The 19,413-nt window shown below is 49.7% G+C and overlaps 4 protein-coding genes across 5 annotated transcripts; 2 read left to right on the top strand and 2 right to left on the bottom strand.

Annotated features, from left to right (window-relative positions):
- The first annotated feature begins 636 nt into the window (after positions 1 to 636).
- LOC108160661 lies at positions 637 to 5,880 on the top strand. 2 transcript variants are annotated; one of them, XM_033394873.1, is made up of 3 exons: positions 637 to 1,034; positions 4,533 to 5,030; positions 5,092 to 5,880. In XM_033394873.1, exons 1-3 carry the CDS (start codon positions 971 to 973, stop codon positions 5,412 to 5,414), a joined length of 885 nt encoding a protein of 294 aa, XP_033250764.1. In that variant the 5' UTR covers positions 637 to 970; the 3' UTR covers positions 5,415 to 5,880. The 2 variants fall into 2 exon arrangements, with proteins under 2 accessions (XP_033250764.1, XP_033250765.1); XM_033394874.1 differs by having other exon boundaries at positions 641 to 1,034; positions 4,536 to 5,030.
- A 104-nt stretch (positions 5,881 to 5,984) lies between these two features.
- Positions 5,985 to 6,962, bottom strand: LOC117189817. Its single transcript, XM_033394875.1, has 4 exons — positions 6,806 to 6,962; positions 6,634 to 6,719; positions 6,396 to 6,549; positions 5,985 to 6,123 (listed from the first exon to the last, which is right to left on the bottom strand). Exons 1-4 carry the CDS (start codon positions 6,945 to 6,947, stop codon positions 6,056 to 6,058), a joined length of 450 nt encoding a protein of 149 aa, XP_033250766.1. The 5' UTR covers positions 6,948 to 6,962; the 3' UTR covers positions 5,985 to 6,055.
- A 968-nt stretch (positions 6,963 to 7,930) lies between these two features.
- On the top strand, positions 7,931 to 9,129 carry LOC108159509. The gene is made up of 4 exons (XM_017292868.2): positions 7,931 to 8,198; positions 8,571 to 8,638; positions 8,704 to 8,866; positions 8,926 to 9,129. The coding sequence occupies exons 1-4, from the start codon at positions 8,078 to 8,080 to the stop codon at positions 9,015 to 9,017; spliced, it is 444 nt and encodes a 147-aa protein (XP_017148357.2). The 5' UTR covers positions 7,931 to 8,077; the 3' UTR covers positions 9,018 to 9,129.
- On the bottom strand, positions 9,124 to 19,235 carry LOC117189818 (protein dopey-1 homolog). Its single transcript, XM_033394876.1, is given in 11 exon segments — positions 9,124 to 9,857; positions 9,925 to 10,267; positions 10,328 to 10,523; positions 10,603 to 14,927; positions 14,992 to 15,100; positions 15,169 to 15,964; positions 16,035 to 16,353; positions 16,425 to 17,672; positions 17,731 to 17,909; positions 18,113 to 18,352; positions 19,141 to 19,235. Coding segments are annotated over 10 exon segments (8,136 nt in total). The 5' UTR covers positions 18,266 to 18,352; positions 19,141 to 19,235; the 3' UTR covers positions 9,124 to 9,389.
- Between the last annotated feature and the right edge of the window lie 178 nt (positions 19,236 to 19,413).

Below are 19,413 nucleotides of genomic sequence, written 5' to 3'. Positions count from 1 at the left end.
GCTGTCTGCTGATGGCTCAATGGCTATTTTCTGGACTATTAAAACACGCCCAGAAGCTGCATGCGTTGCACACAAATCCAATTACGTATGCCACTGAAAAGGACCACCGGTCAGGGCAATGCAGTGGTGGGAAGGGCAGAACTGTCCAAGGCCCAAAGCTGGTCTGGCCAGAGTAGCACAATGGATGGTACAATGGGCTTTGATGGAAAACCACTAGACAGCCACTGACCCAATTATGTTAATACAAAATGCAAAATTGAAAAAGCGAAAAGTAAAGCCGTTGACGTCACATCAGACCGTTATCTGCCAACGGATTGACTTGGACTTGATATTGGCAAGGAGATGAGATCCAATACCAAAAACTACGAAAATTGCGCAATATGACAGGGTAATTGCGTCCGTTGCCCGAATCTCGAGTCCCTTTGGAACACCTGAGCCTTATTTCCCCGTTAACAAGCCAATAGGAATTGGATTCAATGCAGCACTCGAAGCACAGACTCCTCGGACACTGGACTCCGCTTTTGCATTCCTGTCTCTATTCCCATTCCAATTACGAGTGCCATTGCCGTTGTCATTGCTCTGCATATTAGAAAATATCCAGGCTCAGGTCGCACTTGAAAAACCCCAAGGCAAAGGTAACAGGTCCGCGTCCAGAGCTGCTGCGCATGTCCCCAGGTGCTCGCAGGGTGTGGGTGAGTGGCCAGTGGCATAGGATGCGTTGGGTTGGTTACAGCTCGCATCCTGGTGGAGCTATAAAAACGCACGAGGTTCTCGCCTTCGTGGTCAGTCGCTTTCCGAAGCTCCGCCGTGGAATTCGATCCTTCAAGTGGGAGCAGCAGTTCCTTTGTCCTTTGAAACTGTGTAAAGTTTAGCGGAGATGTGTTTCGAAACTATTTAGCCAAAAGGTTAGTCTTGAGGTTTCCTCTTCAAGGCAATGTAGCGACGCTCTACCAGTGCTTCACTTTAAAATATGAACAAAATGTTGCTTCCTTTGATGAGACCTTGGGTTCTGCCGCTGTTGCTTCTATCTGCAGGTGAGTTTTTTGTTGCTTCTCCTCAAAATATTCCCTCACACTCGCATACGAAAAGTGCGTTTAATACTCGTCCCCAAATTCCATTGTATAATTTATATTCATTGTACAGTAATCGGTCCGTACGGAGTGAAAATCTTATAACTATATAGACATTAGAAACAAATAGGATGCAAATACAGCAGATAGATAATACTAGTTTACTCCGATTTCGATCCACCACATTTGATTGAACGAATGAACAGTCTAGAACAGTATTTTACTTGAATGTAGCTATCTTCGTTTCCAGTGGACGAATTTATATTAGAAGCATTTCAGTAAAATGGAAGAAAATCGGTTTTTACCTATTTTCATGATTAACTTTGTTTTATTGAATATAACTCTAACGAGGTGGAACGTTGTGAGTTGCTGCGGACACCGCAACTCTACAGTTATACCCGATACTAAGTCAGTATGGCTCTCCTCCGGCAGACGCCGCTAATCTTAAACGACACGACAAAGAGTGCGTGCGAGAGAGACAGAAAATCAGTCTGAGCGTGACGTCGGGCGCTGCGTAGCCAGTGAAAATTGATGTCTTGCTTTTGGCTACAACAATGATCCGATCTGATCCAGATTCAGCAATCTGATAGATATGGTCATTATCTATGATTCTGCGTTTTTAGTTTTCTCGAATGTGCAATATTGTGGATGCAACAGATTTTCGTCTTTTGTGGGGGCGGAAGGGGGTGGGGCGAAATTCTGAGATATACGTTTAATAGTGAGATCTAACAGAAGTGCGGATACCAAATTTGGTTACTCTAGCCTTAATAGTCTCTGAGATTTGTGGATGCCCCAGATTTTCGTCCTTTGCGGGGGCGGAAGGGGGTGTGGCGAAATTTGGACACGAAACGGTCAAGGTCCGATATCACAGGAGTGTGGATACCAAATTTGGTTGCTCTGGCTCTTATAGGTTCTGAGATCCTTGAACTCATATTTTGCAATTGGCAAAGCCGACCATGAAACCTGTGTGTTAGAGAGAGACAGAGCGAGAAAGAATGAAATTGTTTTCTTGATTCTGGCTATAATCATTATACGATCTGGTTCAGATTTTGCACTGTAGAAGATATGGTCATCCTCACCGATTCTGCGTATGGATACTTTATGGGGTCGGAAACGATTCCTTCTGGACGTTACACACATCCACTTTTACCACAAATCTAATATACCCCAATACTCATTTTGAGTATCGGGTATAATTAAAAATCTTGATCTATCTATGCCTAATTTGCTTTTCTTTTTATACCCGATACTCAAAATGAGTATTGGGGTATATTAGATTTGTGGTAAAAGTGGATGTGTGTAACGTCCAGAAGGAATCGTTTCCGACCCCATAAAGTATATATATTCTTGATCAGCATCAATAGCCGAGTCGATTGAGCCCTGTCTGTCTGTCCGTCCGTCTAGAGCTAGAGCAACGATGTTTTGGATCCAGACTTCTGTGATATGTCACTGCTACAAAAATATTTCAAAACTTCGCCATGCCCACTTCCGCCCCCACAAAGGACGAAAATCTGTGGCATCCACAATTTTAAAGATATGAGAAAACCAAAAACGTAGAATCGTAGAGAATGACGATATCTTTAAGACTGCGGAATCTGAATTGGATCGTATTATTATTATAGCCAGCATCAAGAAAACAATTTCATTTTTTCTCGCCCTGTCTCTCTCTAACACACACTTAGCATAGGCGGCTTTGCTTAGAGTAAAACATTAGCGCCTAGATCTCAGAGACTACAAAAGCTAGAGCAACCAAATTTGGTATCCACACTCCTAATATATCGGACCGAGACGAGTTTGTTTCAAAATTTCGCCACACCCCCTTCCGCCCCCGCAAAGGACGAAAATCTGGGGATATTCAAAAATCTCAGAGACTATTAAGGCTAGAGTAACCAAATTTGGTATCCGCACTCCTGTTAGATCTTACTATAAAACGTGTATCTCAAAATTTCGCCCCACCCCCTTCCGCCCACACAAAGGACGAAAATCTGTTGCATCCACAATATTGCACATTCGAGAAAACTAAAAACGCTGTGAGTTGCTGCGGACACCGCAACTCTACGGTTATACCCGATACTAAGTCAGTATAACTCTCCTCCGGCAGACGCCGCTAATATTAAACGACACGACAAAGAGTGCGTGCGAGAGAGACAGAAAATCAGTCTGAGCGTCACGTCGGGCGCTGCGTAGCCACTGCAAATTGTTTTGTTCCTATTGGCATAAAAATGATCTGATCTGATCCAGATTCAGTAATCTGATAGATATGGTCATTATCTATGATTCTGCGTTTTTAGTTTTCTCGAATGTGCAATATTGTGGATGCAACAGATTTTCGTCCTTTGTGTGGGCGGAAGGGGGTGGGGCGAAATTTTGAGATACACGTTTTATAGTAAGATCTAACAGGAGTGCGGATACCAAATTTGGTTACTCTAGCCTTAATAGTCTCTGAGATTTTTGAATATCCCCAGATTTTCGTCCTTTGCGGGGCGGAAGGGGGTGTGGCGAAATTTTGAAACAAACTCGTCTCGGTCCGATATATTAGGAGTGTGGATACCAAATTTGGTTGCTCTAGCTTTTGTAGTCTCTGAGATCTAGGCGCTAATGTTTTACTCTAAGCAAAGCCGCCTATGCTACGTGTGTGTTAGAGAGAGACAGGGCGAGAAAAAATGAAATTGTTTTCTTGATGCTGGCTATAATAATGATACGATCCAATTCAGATTCCGCAGTCTTAAAGATATGGTCATTCTCTACAATTCTACGTTTTTGGCTTTCTCATATCTTTAAAATTGTGGATGCCACAGATTTTCGTCCTTTGTGGGGGCGGAAGTGGGCGGGGCGAAGGTTTGAAATATTTTTGTAGCAGTGACATATCACAGAAGTCTGGATCCAAAACATCGTTGCTCTAGCTCTTATAGTCTTTGAGCACTAGGCGCTGAAGGGGACGGACAGACGGACAGACGGACGGACGGACAGACAGACAGGGCTCAATCGACTCGGCTATTGATGCTGATCAAGAATATATATACTTTATGGGGTCGGAAACGATTCCTTCTGGACGTTACACACATCCACTTTTACCACAAATCTAATATACCCCAATACTCATTTTGAGTATCGGGTATAAAAATATGCCTAAGTTGTATATATATTTTTAGGTAAAGTCCCACAATTAGTCCGGACAATGTCCGCAAGTAGAGTTTTCACTGTTACAATGCAGGCACAGGCATGTACAGAACGTATATTTAGAAGAGATCGCATCTTGTGGAAACCCCCTCAAGATTATTTCTGCCAAATGAGGTTTTTCGGCGCTTGATTCGAAATTGAAAATTTACCTTTGGATGAGGGAAACTGCTGCTCCTATCAGCACAGCGCAACCTTTTCAAGGTCACACCAAGTCTCATGTCTCATGAAAATCCTTGGAAAAGTCACTATTAATCGCCCATCGTCCCCCGACTCTTTCCACAGCAGCGCCGATGCGTTCGACAACCCCCATCCGAGCAGAGGGGAAATCGGTGCCCTGGGACTTGCTGCCAGAGAGCCGAGAGCTCCTGCCGGCCAGCGATTGCGGGTGGGTCCAGCCAGAAGCCCAGAAGTCATACCCATTCCAATTCCTATACCTTGATTATGTTGACAACGGAAGTCTTTTGCCAAAAACGAAGGCTGCGGAAATGGCAAACGAATTGGGCGATGCTACAATGGCGGACTTTTTCCCGACGTTTCCGGAGCTTCTGAGTCGACAATGGCGCCAGCGCCAGGAAAACTATATCAAACAGTTGTTGGTGCAGCAGAAGTGGCAATCTCCGCCAAAACCCAAGCCCAAGCGGTCGCCGATCCAATGGCAGCCGCCGCCAGATGAACCGCGCTATCCATACGCCTACTTCTGGCCCAACGGACAGCGGCCCGGGAAGCGCAAGAACCAGTTGCAGACGCAGAGTCTGCGGTACATGCCCTCGATCAGTGCTGGTGGGTAGCCGGGGCTTGTCCCGTCTCGATGCCTCTGAGTGTTGTTTTCATCTTCTTCTAGGAGCCATGACCAATCTGGGCAACTTTTTCAATCATCTTGAGGAAAACGTGCGCTTTGCGGAGCGGTCGCACCTTGGCGAGTCGGAGGCACGCCTGCTGGAGGGCAAACATCCCCATCCGCTCCAAATGAAAGCCACCCCAAACGCGACAGAGGACCCAGTGCAGCAGCAGGTGCAGGACCAGAAGACCTCGAAGCTGCTGCATGCCATACGCAATTACCGACCCTCGCAGAAGATCCGCTCGCTGGTGTCGCGCAATCCGCAGGGCTATCGCGGCTCGCAGCTCATCGATCCCAGCTACATGTGGCTGGGACTGGGCAAATAACAGTAAGCCCGTCGATGGCCGACTCTTATAGCCATATGACATTAGACTTTGCCAACAAGATATCAAGACGCACAATGAGTGTCTCCAGACAAGTTTCCCGGAAATAACACTCATACCAAACCCAAACACGGTCAAACCCAACTCGAACTTGGTTCGAGTGACAGAGTATCTCTTCCTCAAACTGCCAGCAAAATTGGATCAAATTTCAACAGCTCTCTGCATGCTTTTCTCCATAAGACTATGTCTGTTTTTGCGGTTATTTCAGTTGTCAATGTCTAATGTCATATGGCCATTAACACCACAAAATGTGCAGCTGCGCTGCTTTTTCTTTGTAGGCCCCAAATTATTGTTTGTTTTTTAGTCTGTGTATAAAATATATTTAGAGGAATCAGCAAAAATGGCAAATATTCTTTTGGCATCTTAGCGATCACATTCGAGGAGGAATAGGCATATGATACGGGCGTGTGAGTAAGTATATCTGGAATATAAATGTACGTTTAGATGATTTTACTTTTTCTGGCTTCCTCTTAAACTTCCTTCGAAAGCTGTTTGTTTCCAATTTAGATCTTGGTATAATTCGGATAGGTGGCGCCCGAGTGGTCGCCCGATCTTTGAGGTGGTCGCTGGATCAGCGGGCGCTGCTAATCGCTTGTGAGCTGGATGTGCTTGAACAGCGAGTAGATGCCGTAGTAGAGGTACCACCAAAGCACTGGAACAAAGAACAATACGCAATTAAAGCTGTGTGCTTAGGGATTTTTCTGTTTAAATGGGAATTGTATGCATGAATACAGATATACATATATGTACATGCAATCGTGTATAGAACGTATACAGTATACAGAAAAGCGATAAGTGCTCTAGCGGTTGGAATTTCACAACATTTTTGTTGTAGACCATTTACAATTATAGCATATGTATATGTGTATCGTTGCAGATGTGCATGTGTATGCGCATCCAGAGTGTGATTCACGCTTTACATACCGACAAGACCGCCAGAAACGAAGACTACAGAAAGAGCCTCAGCTACTGGACCAGAACCAATAGCCTCAACCCATAAGAGCACAGTGGAGATGATGGTGAAGGCCAGAGTTATGCCGGAGTTGATCAGCCAGGGCAGCAGGAGTAGGTGACGCTCCTACAATAGAAAGAGAGAGAGAAAGACAACCATAATGCAGTTTTCGCCGGGAAAGTCCGAGCCAGAGATTGGGATTGAGATTACCTTAACAGTGCCCATAACTAACAGGGCCGAAGACAGAAGATTGATTACCTTCAGAGCCAAAAAGATGCTGAGCACTATCACCAGAACTACAGAAGAATAACGCATAAGTATGCATAAATATACATATGCACACATGTAGAAGAGACTCAGATCCACATGGTTCAACACTTACGAGTACGAATTTGGATGGCAGTCATGTTCGGATCTTTGGTATTCTTAGCAATCTCCTCTGAGATTTTGTCGGCATATCCCAGAGCAGTGGATATCAAGATCACTGCCAAAAACGACCAAATCGCTCCCAGCCCCATTCCCATTCAACCGCATACCCAACACTTTGGTCAGCATTTTCACTGGATTTTCCGATTCTAATGCGCACAGAAATTCAAGTATGGTAAACTGCAATTGTTCGTCACCGCATTGTAAATGTAATGAGCAAATTAAGTCGCAAAAGCTGACTTCCAACAGCAGTGTTGCCAGATTTTGAGAATCCCCCCATAAGCTAGATTGGAGAAAAATAATAATCTAGAATAAGCTAAAAATTAAAAAAAGCTTTAAAATAAGCTAAAAACACATACAAATAATGGATAATTGAATTTTATTGATATTTTGTTTTCAATTTCTAATTAAAGTAATGACATGATTTTTTCCACTTCATTATGCTATGGACGAGTGTTCATCAATGTACACACAAAGTGCAGCCTCCTGCTCCTCTGTTTTTGAGGACTTTCTACCTAAAAGTATTTTGTTAGTTTGTGCCATGCTTGCATTGGACGCAATATGTTTTTTAGCGACAGCATGCTGAAATTTGAAGTAAGCTAGGTATCAAGCAATAAGCTATAAAAACTAGCTTAAAATAAGCTGAAATGCCAACACTGGCAAACAGTCGACCCCATATACCGGTTAGATACCCTATATTGTAGTTAGATAGAGCTCACAGCCCTGCCCACTAAGCCCTGGCTAACTAAGATCCTTATCTCTGCCTATACAATTTTAACTCAAAATTTAAATTTTTAAGCCATTTTTGTAAGACCTCTGACAGGGCTGCCGGACATCTTTAAACGCTTTTTAAATATAACCGTTTTCAATTCAAATGTAAGCATTCGCTTTTTTAAATGTAAGTAATATGATAAAGTTGTGTATCTTTTTATCGATTGCTAGTTTTCTCAGAAAAAGCAACCGCCCACACATTCTGGTTCTCACTAGCGCTAGCTCTCTCCACCAAACACAGATACAACACACACGCACACAGACACCCACACGCTAGCATTTCTCCATTTAGCAACTGTTGCTCCGGCCGCCGCGCTCTAGACCGCAGACCTAGACGCTTCATTCACTTTTTCAATCTCGCGCGTTGTGGTCGCCGTTGTTTGTGTTCCATAGCATCTCGACCGGTTTTCACTTTTGTGGAAAATTCAAAAGACTACCGAAGCCAAAGAATCTCAAGATGAAAATCGATCTGACTGTCGACCAGGGGCCATGCAACACAGATCTCCGGAGCTGGTGCCTTGGCATAGCGATCTATTCGCTGGTGGCCATCACATTCAGTGTGCTCTTCGCGCCAACGGGTATGTGGAACTCAAGGCGTGGCATTTGTTTATTTGGACAAATCCGCTTGTCTTTTGTGGCAAATATAATTAAAATGTATGATAGTGTGCCCCAGATGCTATAGCTATGCTAAAGCCTTAAAACAATGATAAATCAACATATACATGTGTAGTCTTCTGTATATTTCTGAATACCTAAACGTATATACATACATACACACATATGTACATATAAAGCATGAGCTAATCGTCTCCCCAAACCGAAACACGTTCCCAAAGTCGCTGTCGTTTCTGTTTTTGAATAGAATAGCCTGAAACTTTTCTGATGATGACGACATGTATTATGTGTGTGTCACACAATCCAAACTGACTCTTCGATTCTATATTTTCCAGTGGTCAACTTTGTTGGCTTTGCCATTACCGTTACAGCTAATGTTTTATTGCTGATCGGTTGCCTGAAGGTGAGTAAAGACATACGGATGGCGATTAGCTCTGATTCATCAATCCCTGTTTACCTTCTTTGCAGTACAAGCGCCTGCTGCTCCTCGGCTGGCTGATATACGCCTTGCTCTGTGCCATCGGTTTCCCATTTGCCATATTCGGCGTCATCTTCCAATACGGAAAGTATCGCGAGTCCACCGGATTCAATAATATAGTTGGCGCCTTGCTTTCGTATATTTTGCAGATTGGTAAGTGCTATCCTACTCCAACGGGTTGACAGAAAGTAAAGACCGCTCCTTTATTGCAGTAATCGTCGCCTTCTGCGCTCGTCTTATCTATTCCTACTACCTGCAGCTGAAGAACCGCGAGGGCACTTCTCAGGCCGAGCCTGTTGTTTGAGTCTCATATTCGGTAAAGACGGTGATTCCCCTAGTTTTGTGTCTCCCCATCCTCATCCGATTTCTTGCTGGGTTGTTCTTGGAATAAAATACGTTTTTGTATTTGATTGCAATTTGTCGTAAACACGTCTCTTATTCACTTCGACTTCGGCGCAACTATCAACAGTTTAATACATATACATTACATACAATACCGGGGCTGGCTATTGGGCTATGGGGCAACTATTTCTCTTATACATTCAACAGTTAAAACGACCGATTACACTACAGATATCTATAGTCGTATATATATATATATGCTATACGCTCGCCCATTCTCGCCCCATATTTTTCTTGCTAGCTATCTATCTATCATACTCGGCGTAAGCTTTACTTAGACATAAAATGGAAAGATGGTCTTCTTATTGTTGTGGGTCTGCATCTGCATAAAGCTCGTCTCAGCATTTTGGCTTGTGAGGGTGGCCTGCATGGCGGCGATTATGCGAGCTGCCTGGCCACTGCCGCGATGTGCCGGCTCCATGGCAAACTCTCCTAGATTCACATTTCGTTTGAGCTCAAACTGCGACAGGCGCGTCGTCTGCGTCTGCGTCGGGGTCTGCCTGTAGGGCGTAGCCAGTTTTCATCTGGGCGTTGTGAGACTGGGTAGCTTCTCCCGAAAATCATTGGCCAGCACATCCTCGATCTCCTCCAGGCAATTTGCCACATCCCGTTCCGTGTCGGCAAAGTTGCGCGGCTGCGGACAGCTGATGCCCAGGGTAGAGAAGAAGGCGTAGAGTTCCTGAAGCGATTGCAGCTGCTGGAAGTTCAGCATTAAATGGCGATTGCTGGGTCGCTGCAACACCTACATATATAAAGATAAGGGGATTAGTTGGCGCCAAAGATTATGAAATCTGTAGAAATTGTCGTACCGGGGATTGGCTGATGTACTTCATGTCCATCAGCCGAGCCACACGTCTCACATGGGGCACATATAGAGCTGTCGGTAACGTGGCCAGGTTCTCCAGGCTGCCATTTGGCAGACCCACCTCCTCCTCGTGCACATCGAACTCTGTGCCCACGAAGGCCCACCGATACATCTGAAAGTGGGGGAGTTTGGTCGCCGGCAGCACACAGCCAAGTTCTAGCAGCTTGCATGCCTCCAACTGAACGGATCGCCAATGCTGCATTGGTGTTTGGGCATTGATACCGTTGCTGGCACCGGAACTGTTTGACCACGAAACATCTATGCTTGACGGCAGTCGCATATGTTGGCTAAGGGAGAAATTGGTTAGTTGAGAACACATCACACCTGGCACTATCGACTAGACTCACCTGCGCTCTTCGCTTTTCGACTTTAGTTCCTGTTCCATCTGCAGGAACACCTGCACCATTTCTGCTATAATGATGGGCCACAGCGAAGTGACATGATCGGGCGACATGCGGAGTAGCAGCACCCTAAAGCATAGCAATACAGCCGCCTGCACTGAGGGTCCCATAGGCACCAGACGCAAGCTGTTTGCCAGTTGTTCTGCGTGAAAAAGTGTGAAAAATGAAACGTTTGATTGGATACATCTCCATGATGATGATTTCCACCGATTTGCGCTCACCCTGAATGTCCGGCATATACTTGTTGTGCTGGTCGAATTCGCTGCAGTAGATGACAAAGGCCAGGCGCTTCAGCAGCATGCCCCTTTGCTCAAACTCCTGCTCCCGCGACGTGAAGATGTTCAGACTGCCTGCCTGTGAGAGCGACACCCTGGTCATTAGTTCGCGGAACGTGGTGTTGTCGTAGGTCATCAGGCTGCCCATGATCATGCGCCAGAAGGGGAGGCACGAGATGTGCATCTGGAAGAAGGAGTTGTCCAGTAGCAGGTCCAGCATTTCCTTGCGCCACGCCTTGCGCGTGTACTGGTAGCCACTGAGGCTGGCCAGGAGGGCCGAACAGGCATAGAAGAACGGCACATTGCGGGCCGTGTGGTTCTTTAGATAGGGCGTAATGTTGTACAGCAGAGGGGTCACAATGTTCACAACCTTGTCCTTCTCCTGCGACCCGTAGGCCACGTCCAACAGGTTCGAGAGTATAGTGGCAAGGACGCTCTGGGCCTGCACCGAGTACTGCTGGATGCCGCCACCGCCGCCGATGCTGTTGTCCTTGGCCAGACCATCGGTGTCCTCCTTCACGGCCAGGTTGCGACGCAGCCATGTGGTCTGCTCCAGACAGGATCCGGCCACACCCGACAACGAGTCCACCAGCCGCGAGGTGACGTCATGCAGCTCCCTCACCTCTTTCTTGTCCTGGAACGGCATCTGAGGGCACCGCTGCACGAACTCGTTGAGCAGCATCAGCAGCGCAAACTGCGCCGGCGGCGAGAGATTGAGTCCGTCTCGAATGAGGGCCAGCAGCGAGCTCCAGGCGTCAGCCAGCTGGGTGCCCGGCGCAGACTTCATGTAGAAGTAAAACAGCTCCAGGGCGCTCACCTCGATGCTCAGATGGGCGGGCGGGCGATGGATGGGCGGTGGAGACCTCACCACCTGATGCAGGGTCATCACAAACGAATCCATGGGCATCACCCGTATACTGGACACCAGAGAGACCAGCGACAGCTGTCCCGGACAGGCCTGAAGGCTTGAGTTGCGCTGGAACTGGTCGGAGATGCTCAGTCCACTGCCATTGGAGGCATTACTGCTGCCCCTCTGCTGCCAGGTCACTGCCACGGCGGCCAGGAAGTTGCAGCCATGATGCAGCGAGACGGGCGACAGGAACTCCATCAACTGCTGTCGCACGGGACGCAGTTGTCCCAGCTCGCTGTCCCAAATGGCCGCCACACTGCTCATGATCCTGGGAAGGTGCGAGAGCACTGCATTGCGGGCAGCTTGCAGCTGCGCATTGCGCGGTGCCGGTGCCGATGTGCTGGTCGACGATTCGTTGGCTGAGAGGAACGAGTGTACAAAGCTGTTCAGCAGCTGGCTAGTGCTGGAGCTCTGAGCCAAGGAGCTGGTCTGGGGATAGGCCTGGATAAATAGATGCGAGAGGGCCGTCTGCTGGGTGTTGTCCAGCAGGCAGTAGTGACAGAGAATGGTCAGGGCCTCCAGCTGCGAGAGGACGTAGTCGGGTGGAAAATGACGCTGCTGCTGTAGGCCAAGTCGGGCCATGCGGTCCAGGTTGTTGCATAGCTGATGGACCACGCTAATCACGATGTTGGTCAGCGAGCCGAAGGTGAAACAGTTGAGCGATGAGGTCACCAGGTCCGTCCAGTTGCGGTGCAGGTGGCGCAGCCGCTCCTGCTGCAGGGCGCCCAAGACGGCGGCTAGGAACATGGGCTGCTGGCTAATCAGGCAGTTGGGCAGATACTTAACATTGGCCGCCGCTCCCTCTGCATGACGGGTGGGCGAGGTGTTGCACGTCGAGTCATCGCCAGCTGCGGGCGGTGTGTCCTGCCGCAATTGGTGCACCTCGTGCTCCAGCCGGATCACGGACAGGAGGAGGCGCAGCAGCTGCAGCTGGAAGCAGTCCGCGTGCAGTTGATCGTCCTGCGGATCGTTGAAGCTGAGAACTTGCTCGGCATAGCTTCCGGTGGGTGCCCTGCGGCCGTAGCTACAGACAGAGCTGTTGAGGCAGTGCAACATAACCTTCTGCAGCTTGGCGCGGGCCAGCAGATCGGCTATATAGCATGCCCGACCTCTGCCCATTCCCTTCACGATTTCAATTAGCTCTGAGCAAATCAGGGACAACAGCTCAATGCTCTCCAGCTGGATCCTGCGGTTATTGACAATATCATGCAGAGTGGGCGACTGCCGCTGCGCGTCCAGTGACTCGCGCTGGAAGTATCCGCGAGCATAGAATAGACACAGCGTGACCAGCAGCTCCAACTGCATGCATCCGCGATAGCCCTGGGCATACTCCGAGTTGCCCACACTGCCGTCGAATCCCTTGCCTGAGATGCTCTTGCGGTGACGGACAAGAAGATGCTTCAAGCTGGCGCTCGAGAAGGAGGTGGTAATGGACAGGCAGAGGAAGGTGCGCTTGTCGCAGCATATGATGTTGCGCAGCGTCTGTAGGGCGTATAGGATCTGGCGCGTGTCGTAGATGGCCAAATAGAGGAGCAAGTGGTTGTGGTACAGATGGGCTGCGTCGGCCAGGGAGCTGCTGCTCTTCATGGAGCTGCGCAGACTGGTTTGCTCCTCCGCGGCACCAGCCGCCGCTGCATTCTGTCGAAGGATCTCCACGTTCTGCTTGCCCTTCTCCAGGGCCTTCTGCCAGTCGGGCTGCAGTTTGCTAGTCTCCAGGCTGAGATTGCGTCGCTTGTCCTCCACATTGATGGTGGAGTCTGTGGCTGCTGTTGCTCCCTCCTCGCCCTGAGGATCGCCCTCCGGAGCAGGCTCCGCCTGGGAGCAGGAGTTACTGAGGTTGCTGTCCGTGGATGTCTTCGATATGCAGCTCAGCCTCTTCTTGTCGCTGCTTGTCAGCAGCTTCTTGCGCTTGCCCAGCGTCTTGTCCTCGCGGAAGTACTCATCCGCTGGTAGGGCATCTGCATGCATGTCCGCCAAGCTGTGCTCTGTCTGGTCTGTGGCCACAGAGTTCAGACTGTTCTCGCCGGGAGTCTTCTCTCGGGTGAGACGGTACGTCTTGCGACTCTTGATCTTCTCATGCTGCGTAAGGGCCTCCGTGACGAGCTCGCAGTCACCCACGAATCGCTTGACATCATCACTGACCCCGGCACTGGAGCTGACCGTGATGCTGTCCTCCTTCTCCAGACTGGTTTCCCACAGTTCCGAGTCCGACTCGAAGTCGCTGCTATCGGAGTTGTCGGTTATGTCCTGGTCAAAGTGCGACGACTGATCCTGCTGCTGCTGCGACGGCGGTGGCGGCTGCTCTTGGGCTGATGGCTGATCGCTCTCGTCCATGGCACACGCGAGCTTTTGCTCCAGCGGCGTCTCTTTGTGGGGGATCTCGATGCGGGGCTCCTCCAGATCCGTTTCGTCGTCAAAGTCCGTGGCATTCTCCAGGGGATTGATGATCAGGCCAATGGTGTTCACGTCCTGCGCTGCCTCCGTGGCCAAGGCCGTCTTGTCGCTCACGAAGTTTGATGTCTTGTTGGTCTTTCCTCCGCTCAGAGTCACCCCAAAGATTTTCTTGGGTAAATTTCGGATGGGACTCTTCTTCTTGGCCCCGTTGGTGGTCTCCATGTGGTGATACTTGACGTTTCCCTGCTCCGAGCTGATGGCGTACACATCCCGCTCGAAGGCAGGTGCAGTGTCTCTTTCGGCCTCGGCAGATTCCCGATACAGCTGCTGCATGTGGACAATGCCCACCCGCTTCGAGTTGGCCGAGAGGAGAATCTTGTAGAGCGGTTTGGTCAGACGCGCCAGATCTCCGCGCAGCAGCGAGGCCTGCAGCCAGTTGGTCACGAATGTCCGTTCGGACATGTAGTGGGGCAGGGCCAAGGTGTCCAGCACCTTGAGCAGGATCTTCTCGAATCCCCGCGACGTCTGCTTGTCCCTGCCTAGATGCCACAGCAACTCGAATTTCTTGAAGCTGCGCGCCTGGCTCTCCCTCAACCGCTCGGTGGACTCTGTGGGACACAGCAGTTGGGCATCGCCCAATCGCTCCAGCTGGAAGCTGCGCAACGCTGTTCTACCAACTCCAGGGATTGGCTGAATCTGCAGCAGATGCTGCGCCTGCATTCGGTTGGCAATGACCGTCTCCACGAGGCCGCTCTCCAGGCAGCTGTGCAACTGATGCAGCAGCGCCACAGTTTGCGCGGGATCCGTGCAGGAGGCCCCCAGGTAGTCCCACAGAATGGAGCTCACCAGCTGAAAGACTCGTGTCTGCTGCTCCATGTAGCTGACGTGGCCGAACTTTAGGAGCGGCAGCATCACCACGAAGGTGACTCCCGGACTCGTTGTGTGCTCGTTCTGGGAGCGTAATAAGCTACGAGGAAAGGGCAACTGTGCGTTAGTCAGGGCTAAGCCGGTAGAGGAAACTGATCGCTTACCTGATTAGATCGAAGAGCGTTGTGATGGCCGACACCTGGAGTTCCTTGTCGCTTTGGGCAAAGCACGCCACCAGACACAGGACCTTCAGCCAATTCGGCAACTCCGGCTCTAAATGAGAATAAGCATCAAATAATCAAATGAGATTGATTGCTATCAAAGTCTGTACGCCCACTCACCACTCCTGTCGAGCACAATGTGCTTGTTGCAGTTGGGGAACGTGGACATCTCCACCAGCAATGAGGCCGCCAGTTTGACAGCCCCGCGCATGGTCAAACTCAGCTGCAGTTCGGCGAGCTGCTGGACACTACGCTGCGTCTGGGTGTCGATGAGCAGACTCTGTGTCTGCCTCTCCGGGGCTTCCGTGGCCTCGCTGTCGCTGCTCAGCTCGCTGGCACTGGCCAGCAGTGGCAGAGAGTGATTGAGGAGTCGTTGCAGCTGCTTGGAGCGCGGCACTTTGTCCACGCGCAGCAGATTGAACAGACGCTCGATTTGTGACTCGCGGATGGGGCACTCATACTCCAGCATTTTCTCTACCAGAAACAGGCTGGAGGTGTGGCTTGAGCTGTGGGTGCTGGTGCTGCGCTGAAGCTGAACCTTCACCGAGCTCTCCGACACGCCATCCGACTCGATTTGTAGCAGTTTGCGGGCCACGTATACCTCGAAAAAGATCTCGTACTGGCGGATGCACTTCTCCAGTATCGAGGTCCCTCGCTGCTGGGTGGCCTGGCTCTCATCGTCGAGATAGAACTGCGGCGACTGTGGGTCGGGTGGGGCGCTCTTTGGCTCCTCGGCATCATGAACATTCCCAGCAGAGTCAGCGACGGCTGCGGACTGCACCAGCACAATGTCCTTGGGTCGCTGTTTCTTGGGACTGCGTATGAAGGGCACTTTTGCCTTGGCCTTGAGCTTCTTGATGCTCCGCGGAGTGTCTAGGTCCGAGGACGACTGCTGGCCCGTGTCCGAAGCGCTTATCTGGATGAAACGGATGGGATAGTTTACCAATCAGTTATTTCAAATAAATCTCGGGATAGGGGATCCTCCCATCCTTCTCCAGCTCAGAGAGACGTGAAATGGACTTGGCCTTCTTCTTGCTGGGACTCTGTCGTCCCACGCTCTGATTGGAGGCCGAGCGTCGGATGAGATCCTCGTCGTTGGGATCTGCGCTTTGCAGCGAGTTCTCCGCAAACTGGTTCAGACGCGAGTCCGACTTGCTTTTCTCCAGGGAACTTCCCTGTGTATGTGTGCCCGGCACTCCCTTTTTAGCACTGTCGATTGCCGCCGCCGCATTGACTGTAATCTTCTCATCCGAGGAGGAGCCTGCGCACTGCTGCTCCATGAGCTTGTTCAGTTTAATGGGACTTCTGTGGGCGACAGACAGGCAGATAGACGGATAGGAATAGGTTACCTTGTGATTTTATTTTTTTTCGCTTACGTTATCATGGGCTGCACCCTAGAGACGATCTTCATGCAGAGCTTGAGGGAGGCGGTCATCTCGCTGCTAGTCACGCGATCCATGTGAAGCGACAGCAGCTGGGTGATGGCCAGGAACACTTTGGGCAGATAGACGCGCGTCGTCTCCGTGTACATTTCCAGGGAAACGGTCTCCAGAAGGAACTCGGTGTGCACGCAGATCTCCAGAACACACGGATCGCCAGAGCCCACCTCGCAAGCAAATTTATCGCCGCCTTCAGCACTCGCCTGAGGCAGAAGCTTGTCCTGCTTGTCCGAGGAGTTTGCCTGGTGGCAGGCGCGCTCAAACATGTTAGTCATGTAGCTCCAGATGTAGGCCGGATCGAAGGTGGCGAAGAGAAGGTTGGCGGACTTGAGAGCCTCCGGATTGCCGCTGGAGATGTACATGGCTCGTATGATGTCGTGGAGGACGTAGTCCAGGACAGCGCTGCCAATCTCTGCCTTGTCAAGCAGCGATAACATAATTCGATAGGGCTTCAGATCCATGGGGGCACACTCCAGACTCAGCCGCAGCGTTGTGATTAAGGCCCGGATCAGTATGTGCCTCGAATGCTTCACAAAGTACGGCTCCGGTGGCTCGTCCAGCGGGGTTGCCGAGGCGTCCAGCGAGAGGGTGTCATAGGTGGGCGAGTTCTTGGCCACCTCGCTGCCCAGTAGCCAGCTAAACAGTCGCCTATTTAGCGACATGTCGCGTCTCAGTATTGTATTGAGGCCGTTGGTGACCAACTTGACCAGATCATCTTCGGCCAGCAGTGCCGTGTGCATGGGAAAACCGAGCAACAGGAACTCCAGCGTGTTGCGCTGCACCAGGATCAGGGAGTCGTTCAAACAGGCACACAGCGCCGACATCATTATCTCCCGATTGTGGCCCATAACATAGATTTGTTCCTGCATGTCCAGCCGCTTGTTGAAATGCTCCAGCAGGTAGGTGATGGCTGGCAGACGGATCGCCGCATTATTGGCCACCGACTCCCAGAGCACCGTGTAGAAGTGCATGGGATTGACGGCATTGCACACTTGCTTCAGCAACGCACTTATCCGCTCAAAGTGGTCCAGCCCGCAGTCGTAGCCGGGCAAGACCCCGTTCAGAAATCCGCTCAGAGCAGGCCGCAGCTTGTCCCCGAGTGGAACGAAATAAGTTTCATAGATGGCCAGCAGAGCGGGCCGCACATTCATGGCGGCATAGCCCAGCAGGGGGAACAGGCCAGCGCTGGAAGAGCAGGACAATTAGAGAATACTCTTTGTGGAGTGGTGGGGTGGATACTCACCTGTAAATAAACTCTGTGGCCAGACGCTCGGGTCCAGTCTTGCTGAATATCACCGAGTAGGTCTCAATGGCCTTCAGATGCACGCCCGAGGGCAGGGCGGGATGCATGCACTGGGCCAGACGCTTGGCAATCTTTAGGCGTCTGGGTATGACCTGATACTGCGTATTGCTTGATATTGCCTGCCAAAGCAAAGAACAAAACAAAATAAAACACCAGTTAAAAACAAGCCGAGATAAGAATTGGTCCCTCATGGGGAAAGCGAGGTAGTGATTCAGCTCTGCTCGACCCGGCCATATCTCATTTGCCACATTGCGGCGATAAAACCCCCTTGTGATGTGATGGGCTGTGCTGGGCTGGAGTTGACTGCTGGGTGATTCAATACCTTGCTAAGTTTGCCCAGTGCCGATATCAAATCCGCCCACTCGCTGGAGTACTCGAAATTGCGCAGCGCTTTGTCGATGTTCGTCATGTAGTTGCGGTACTTGGCCTCGGCCATGAGTTTCTGCTCCTCCATGAGTGCGTCTGCAGACTCCATGGCGACGTCTTTTGCCAGTCGGCTATTCAGTTTTCAAATTAATTACTCTCAAGCTCTCAAGATTGAGTCGTTGGCTTAGTCGGAGCACTGCAAAACAAAAGCCAGAAAGCGAATAATCAATAGCAATTAGCAAAAAGCAAACACAAACACTTGTTGCCTTCGTCGTGCTTGGTGGGGATGGTGGTCGTCGTCGTTTCCTTGGTTTTGAAGTCTTTATGGCATACAGTATACAGTTGTTTCAATTTTAAAACGCTCCGCTCTTCACCTCTGCATATTGGAAAAGTGTGGCATCCAGAGCACTTGCTTGCTTGCTAACACAAGAAGGCGTGTGGGAGGGTAGGGTCTGTAAGCTAAATGCAGTTGTCGTAACAGCGGAATGGGAATGGGAACGGGCACGGGTGGCTTCTTTGTTGGCGTATTATTCCTATATACACACACAGCACAAACACAGCACACAAGTTTCGCTTAATTGAGTTTCTAAAGCATTTCAAAATTTCACCTTGCTAACCCCCGTTCTGCGTACAGCGTATTCAGGTTTTTAATTTGTTATCAACAATTCCCGGGAATCAATTCGAACCGACGAAAATGTTACCCTAGTGCGTGGCAGGATAAAGTGTGTTTCGACGCTCTCTCTCCGCTCTGAATGAGTGCAGCGACTGTTGGTGTTGGTTGGCAGACTACAGACCAGCTGATGACGAATTTTTGCTGTTTGCTCTCGCCAACGGGAGAAGGAGGGACAGAGCGGTGCGCGTGACGATGGCGAAGGGAAGTGGGGAGTTCGTTCAGACAGAAAGAGACAGACTTGTGTTTGTTTTCGCTTCATATATTATGGTTACATCGATTGAACTACTGCATTTGGCAGTGTTGGTGCATACCGCAGCTTACGTTTGTTGCTTTTAATACATTTCACACTATTTTATATTGCACTTATTCTGTGTGATTTGTGATTGTGTTGTTTTTTTTTCTGTAACTTGCTAGAGATGGTCGATTCTGCTTTCTATCTGTGACTCTTCACGAGTATTTTTAAGCAACCGATGAATGATCGATACCTGTTTTACTTAAAATCATCGCATTGCAGAAAACAATAGAAAAAGGATGAAGGAAGGGGGGAGGGTTCTGGCCGAACAGGTGTTCGGTTCACACATGCA

Source organism: Drosophila miranda (genome assembly GCF_003369915.1).
Source record: "Drosophila miranda strain MSH22 chromosome Y unlocalized genomic scaffold, D.miranda_PacBio2.1 Contig_Y1_pilon, whole genome shotgun sequence".
In the NCBI taxonomy this organism is placed as follows: Eukaryota; Metazoa; Arthropoda; class Insecta; order Diptera; family Drosophilidae; genus Drosophila; species Drosophila miranda.
This window is presented reverse-complemented; position numbering and strand designations above follow the sequence as displayed.

What these genes read in the sequence shown, in the direction of transcription:
- LOC108159509 (XM_017292868.2), top strand. Translation starts at nt 8,078, where the DNA reads ATGAAAATCGATCTGACTGTCGACCAGGGGCCATGCAACACAGATCTC. An exon ending in TGCTGATCGGTTGCCTGAAG is followed by an intron (nt 8,639 to 8,703) that starts GTGAGTAAAGAC and finishes CCTTCTTTGCAG; the next exon opens with TACAAGCGCCTGCTGCTCCT. An exon ending in TTCGTATATTTTGCAGATTG is followed by an intron (nt 8,867 to 8,925) that starts GTAAGTGCTATC and finishes CCTTTATTGCAG; the next exon opens with TAATCGTCGCCTTCTGCGCT.
- LOC108160661 (XM_033394873.1), top strand. Translation starts at nt 971, where the DNA reads ATGAACAAAATGTTGCTTCCTTTGATGAGACCTTGGGTTCTGCCGCTG. An exon ending in GCTGTTGCTTCTATCTGCAG is followed by an intron (nt 1,035 to 4,532) that starts GTGAGTTTTTTG and finishes CTCTTTCCACAG; the next exon opens with CAGCGCCGATGCGTTCGACA. An exon ending in CATGCCCTCGATCAGTGCTG is followed by an intron (nt 5,031 to 5,091) that starts GTGGGTAGCCGG and finishes ATCTTCTTCTAG; the next exon opens with GAGCCATGACCAATCTGGGC.
- LOC117189817 (XM_033394875.1), bottom strand. Translation starts at nt 6,947, where the DNA reads ATGGGAATGGGGCTGGGAGCGATTTGGTCGTTTTTGGCAGTGATCTTG. An exon ending in TGCCATCCAAATTCGTACTC is followed by an intron (nt 6,720 to 6,805) that starts GTAAGTGTTGAA and finishes ATTCTTCTGTAG; the next exon opens with TTCTGGTGATAGTGCTCAGC. An exon ending in TAGTTATGGGCACTGTTAAG is followed by an intron (nt 6,550 to 6,633) that starts GTAATCTCAATC and finishes TTTCTATTGTAG; the next exon opens with GAGCGTCACCTACTCCTGCT.